Source organism: Octopus bimaculoides, chromosome 10 (genome assembly GCF_046866305.1).
Source record: "Octopus bimaculoides isolate indiv1 chromosome 10, ASM4686630v1, whole genome shotgun sequence".
Classification (NCBI taxonomy): domain Eukaryota; kingdom Metazoa; phylum Mollusca; class Cephalopoda; order Octopoda; family Octopodidae; genus Octopus; species Octopus bimaculoides.
The window spans coordinates 44,343,923-44,350,431 of record NC_142937.1 but is presented as its reverse complement, the minus strand read 5'-3'; the positions used below and the strand labels follow the sequence as shown (position 1 = coordinate 44,350,431).

The window sequence follows — 6,509 nt, the reverse complement described above, 5'->3', positions numbered from 1 at the left end:
CAGAGTTAAAAACAAGGACTGGAGCCAATTTGTTTGACTAAAATCTTTGAAAGCAGTGCCCCAACATGGCTGCAGTACAATGGCAGAAACAAGTGAAAGATAAAAGAGAAAAGGAATAAAAAATAACACAGAAACCATTTAAGTGGAATTATAACATTTATCAAAGCATTTTCCACAAAATAATTGAGCAGAACTACAGATTTATGATGATTTTAATGGAAATATGTGATTTGGGTGAAGAGACATGTTAGATGATGAATTAGCATGGAAAGAAAGGTTTCTCATTTATAAAAAAAACAAAGTGGCATAATGAGAAATATCTTGGAAAAAAAGGCAAAATAGAACACATCAACTTTCAGGATAGTAGTCGGACAAAAATATCTCACAGTTTTATATTTAAATGTATATAGTAATAAACAAAAAATAATTTTTAAGCGCTAGAATATATAGAGCATATAAATATATTCAAAAAGGACAAAAACAAAAACTGACTTTTTTTGGAGCCAAAATGTAAATAATATTAAAAAAGAAATTAACAAACTTTAGGTGGTACCATTGTAACAAGCCTCTGTTGTAAGTTAGTGGAATAATCGAGATAAATTCATTTCAAAACAGAAAACAAATATATAAAATATATCGATATCGAGAGTGTGTGTGTGTTTGTGTGTGTGCAAAAACATGTAAGAGAGAATTTGGTTCTCTCTCTCTATGCATGAAAATGTCTTTCAAATGGAAGGCAGAGGAGTGGGGAGAAAACATTTAGTGTAAGTCTCTTTCATGATGTATCCCAAATGTGAATCCAGCTATGATTTATTATTTAAAGGTGCATTTGTATTCAGGATACATTGGGAAAGAGACTTATTTTCATTTTTCTCAATGCTTCTAAAATTATATTCTAAATGTAAACATTTAATATAATAATTTTATTTTTCAACAGATTTTAGAGAAACCGATGGTTAAACTAAACACTTAATGGTGATTGTTATGTTGTCATTTGTGTTTTGTGACATTTAACTTTACACCTGTGAAACAGAAAGCTACAAGTCACAAGATAGATAGAGAAAGAGAGAGAGAAATGATTTTCAAATGTCATCAAAATGTCATGATTTCATATCAAGCTTTACTGTGATGACGTCCAAAGGCAGGATCACTTGAGCTTTTTTCTATAGAGTGGATCACACTAATATTAATTGAAGCTGTTGCTGTATGAACCCTAATTGTCTTGGTTCACATAGACCAGTACTATAGATGTGACCAATCAAAAGAACTGAGGAGACCACTATTTAGATTCACTGCACCAGATATGTCATGGTTTAATCTTTGTCATGATCAGTATTAATTCTTGAATTTCTAAGTTAAATAATAAAATATATCCTGAAATGTATTTCAGTAGATGTGAATTAGTGTCTACCCAAATGAATCAGTAATAGTCAAGAACAGAACTAAATAAAAGAACTTTCCAGAATAGGATCGCTCAGTAAAGGGTCCTTTACATCTCTAGTGGTGCCATAGCAACATAAAAGATGGTATATATTTCATGGAATAATAAAATCAAATTTAAGGTTAGTCTACTTCAGAATGTTTTGTGTTGGCATTATTATATTTTTATTTATTTTTTTTAATATTTTTATAGACACTGTTTGTTATTTGAAGAAATGGCAGTTTTTGTCTTAACAGTGACAAAATGGAATAATAAAAGTTTATAGAGTATTTTTCAAAAGACTGATATTGTAAAATGATCAGCATAAAAATTCTGTAAGCAATAAGTAGACTGAGTTCCACATAAAAGGTAAAAAATAAACAAAACGGAACAATTTTCCTGAATTATAGATTACTAGGTTCAAATCAAAAACATAACCATGATTTTTCGCGGAATATAGAAGCCAGGCAGATGGTAAAATAACCAGTGATGAGACATAGATAAATTAAGCAACCAGAACAATTTTTTTCATTTTTTCCTTTTAATCACGAAGTATAGTAAAACACAAAATTTCAACATGATATTCAAAGAAAAGAAGTTGTAAAAGTTGTATTAATAAAATGTGATTTATAACATTTTCATTACAACTGCTCGTGCATAAGGTGAACTTACATGTGTATCACACACATACCATAGGGTGAGCTTCTATGCATACCATAATGCAAACTTAAATGCATACTAAAAACATGAGCTTACAGAAGTACACATACAATAGGGCATGAAATGAACATCTGGTGATCTTATTCAAAAATAATTGTTGCTATACATATTAAAATTTCAGACACACGAACAAATAAAGATATTGTCTTTACATGAAGGTAAAAGCTTGAGATTAAATTCTACTTTTTAATATTTGTTTTTAATTTAGCCAGAAATTTTGAGGAGAAGGGAATACTTAACTGGTATTTTATTTTATTAATCCAAATGTGTAACCCCAGAGCTAGCCTCACCAAAATTTGATTTCAGAATGTAGAACCAGAAGAAATGCCACATGACATGAATTTTTTATGCTCCAGGGATTCTGGAAATCCATCACCTATGTATAATAATAATAATAATAATAATAATAATAATAATGATGATGATAAAAATAATGGTTTTAAATTTCGCCACAAGGGCAGCAATTTGGAGGGAGGGGACTAATCGATTACATCAACCCCAGTATTCAACTGGTACTTATTTTATCGACCCCAAAAAAGATGAAAGACAAATTTGACCTTGGCAGCAATTGAACTCTGAACATAAAGCTAAAGGAAATGCTGCAAATCATTTTTTTTTTTAGTGGTAAGAATTCTACCAGCTCAGTGCCTTATTTATAACAAAAAAGAAAAAAAAAAGGGAGCATTGCATTCAAATTTAAAGAAACCAAATATATTAAACAAAAATTATAATTTAAATTTTCAGCTTTAGCTATCAGCTAAACAGTATTGAACATCCAAGTAGACTGAGAAATAGAAGATCTCAAACTTCAGTTAACATGGATTAAAAATACAAACAACTGTTGTTCACAATTGCAAACTCAGATCCAATAATTAATTTATATCATATTTACCTTACTTTCAAGGAGTAACATAAAAATCATGTACCTTTGTGTATGCGTGTGCATGTGTGAATGTATGTGTGTGTGTGTGTGTGATCTCCTTGTTATAGTTAAGATGCTGGGTGGCTTAAGATTTCTGAAAACAGTATTGTCCAGGTCTTAGCTCTAAGCAGGGGGGGGGGGCACTTGTACAGATAAAGTTGATAGGAAAGTTCTATACAAAATGACCTAATGATGACCTCTACAGCAGAACAAGTCAAAGGTGGACAGCGCTCCATAACAGTCCAAAAAATAGCAAAGCTATTCATTTAATGACAATGGATTATGACATGTCTTTGGTAGTAGCTCATGTTCCTGAGATTTTTATAAGTGTGCCATCTAGATCTTGATGCATAGTAGGGACAAGCCACATTTAAGTTACACTTATGTTACATAATGATGATGTGTCAAAAAAAGGCTGTGCTGTGGATGATTCTACAAACCAGCTCAAAAGACACAGTGAATTTATTCATCATCACTATATTGTCACACTAAGAAGGACATTAAAAAAATAGGGACCATTGACAACCCAAACTAAAGAACAATTTAAAGCTTAGTTTCATTCTTCCCAAGGGAGTTTTCATTAGAAAGCTTCCAAACTATATTAATATGTGTTTAGCTACAGAAATGTTACTGTTACAAAAGAACTAAGGAGTTGTCTTTCTTAAAATTAATCTGGCAAACAAAATATGACGGACATAAAAATGTAATAATTTCTGAAAAAGCAACTGACAAGGTAAAGAACAAGGTTTAAAGTTTCAAATAGGAAACCAAATTGTCAGTAACTTCCGGTGAGTAGATTGAGAACTCTATGGATATCCTTCTAATGCAGTGTTTCTCAAAGTGGCATGCCGCCACTGGTGAGGCTTGGCAATATTTTGATAGGGCATGGGTTACTTCAAATTAGAGTGTAAGTAGTAAGCAAATAAAACTTACATGGTGTCTGCATGTTATTTTTTTGTTTTTGTGTGTGTGTGTGTGTGTGTGTGTGTGTGTGCATGCTTTTTAAACCAGGGTAGACTATGGAAGAGAAAAATGTTCTAATGCGTTGCTAGCAGTCAAACACCAACAGCTGTTAAGTGGATTTACTTAGGATTAAAAAGAGAGAATTCCTTTGCTAACTTTCTCACAATACAATAATATATATCTAAAAAGGATAAAGTAGCTCTTTGGGTTAGGAGAGCTTCAATACCAAGGTTAGTAGAGATTTTATAACCTGAGAAAGGAAAATCAGTAGCAAGGATATATTTCCTCTCACCAAATCTGCTAAATGCAATCATAACATCATGTAAAGTCTCTTCTGATAGTAAAGCAAAATCAAAGTTGTTTGCCCAACCACACTCTAAATATCAATAATTTATAGACAATATTGTTATTTAAATCCAACGTCCATCTAGTACAAGGATGCTGTTGTACATATACAAACATATAAGAAAGCATTAGAAGGCAATTCAACAGATTCACAAAGACATCTGACCTGTCACTTCTATCAGCCTCTCAACAACAGCCATATCAGCTGCACAACCTAAGCATATAAACTATATCTACTGAAGCCCTTCTGTTGTCTCTTAATGCATCAATTTTCTTATATCCCATGATAAACAACACATTACTCTCGTCTTCTGAAATGCATCTCTTTGAAACATTCCTTCTGTTCATATTTTTTTCAGTAGATGTTGACATTTGAACATAAATCAGACCAATATCACTAGTCTGGGAGTGTGACCCACAAATGTTATAGGCACTAAACTAAAACAAAACAAATTAGAAGGGCTATGATTTGCATGGAACTGCAATGTTTACTTAATGCCCTTCACACTATCCAAAAGACTGATGAAAGAGATGAGGTCTCAGAAGCCTGAAAACCAGCTGGAAAATAAACTAAATTTACCAATACCTTCACATCTCAAACCTGGACAAGCTTTCATTAAAAATAATTAGCTATTATAATCTTATATGTAATTATCAAAATGATATGGTGAGTGGATGCCCTGCCATATGATAACTTTGTCTTTCATCTCTTTTATTAGGACATTTTTAGTTTACCATAGAAATCCCCACAGCAGCAACAGTCTTTATTTCACTGGATACAACACTGTGTACATGTGTGTGTGTGTGTGTATGTGTAACCACATTTTTTTGTTTTGTAGTTAGTCCAATTTTCTTCAATTTTCCACTGAAGAAAAATCTTAGCCAATTAAGAATTTGAACTTGTGAGAAAAAAAAATTATTCAGACAATTATGTGTACTTGTCAAAAAAACCAACTTAGGAAGCTTTCGTGATCAAATCATTAATATGTGAAATGTTGTATTTAGACTGAAGCATGCAATGAATATCACATTGAAATCATAAAAAAATATAAACAGAAGCCTTCTGAGAAAAGTCTTTAGCAACAGCACTAATTCAAATAGCTATGTGGCAAACATTTTACATTTCTTCATTTTTCAAAACATTTTGGTAACCAAAGAAGACAAAAAATCAAATTAGTATAATCTTGAAAGGCAAGTAACATTTGCTCAAAATTAAAATAAGAAATACACACACACACACACACACATATGTGTGTGAAAACATAACCAGAAGAAAAAGTAGTTTACATATATATGTATATATTTGTGTATGTATGTGTGTTTATATATCAACCAGGTATTGAAATAAGAAAATACAGAGAAGTGACTTATGAATAATTAATTTTACTCCTTATTCGCTTTTGTTAACTGATAGCAATGTTTTTGACTGATGTGTCTCCTAACATAATTTTTTTAGTGATGTGGCACAAGACCATACATTTGTAGGAAAGAAAAAATAAGTGGATGTTTTGACATGTGTGCCTTTCCCAAGGAGAAAAAGTAGAACAAGAACCCTCTGGTGGCATTCTTTCAGAACTGGAACCAGTTCCTGTGATCAAGTTCATAAGGAGCATACATCTCCTAGCTCCTCCTAGCATTTCTATCATCATTATCATCCAAATAAAATGTTCTCTACAAAATTTAATGGGAAGACACTAAAGGGATGCTATGAGGTCACACATCTTCCACTAGGGCCAGAGTGATATATAGAGAAATCTGTTGATATTTTATGGAGATTTTGAGGGAATATATAGCTTTTTTTGTTTTTTCAGTGAATGTTGCCAAATATGAGTTCATGATCAGATTCTATATTTGATTCTAGGCAAGGATCTTCATTATGTGAAATGAGTTTTTGGATGTAAAGAAGTTGAACATGCATGTTATGTCAGCTTTTCTTATCTAACAAATTTATAAGAGTGGTGATACTTATGAGTATTATTATAATAATAATAATCAGCCTTAATTGGAGTAGTAGTAGTAATTATAGTAGTAAAAAGCATCATCATTTTATGAAGACAGACAAAAGAAATAAAACAGTTCAAGGCATGGTATAGGGAGGTGGTGGATGTGGAGGAGGAGGTCCTTGTGTGTAGAAGCCTG

General features: G+C 31.9%; 1 protein-coding gene across 2 annotated transcripts in view; it reads right to left on the bottom strand.

Moving 5' to 3' along the window:
* Positions 1–1,941: 1,941 nt before the first annotated feature.
* LOC106867966 (uncharacterized) overlaps positions 1,942–6,509 on the bottom strand; it is a 95,380-nt gene continuing 90,812 nt past the window's right edge. Inside the window, exon 8 of one of the 2 annotated variants that reach the window (XM_014913080.3) lies at positions 1,942–6,509. This exon is cut by the window's right edge and continues 66 nt beyond it. In XM_014913080.3, the coding sequence (XP_014768566.1) occupies positions 6,448–6,509 (62 nt within the window). In that variant the 3' untranslated portion in view covers positions 1,942–6,447. The other variant, XM_014913151.3, reaches the window with a different exon arrangement.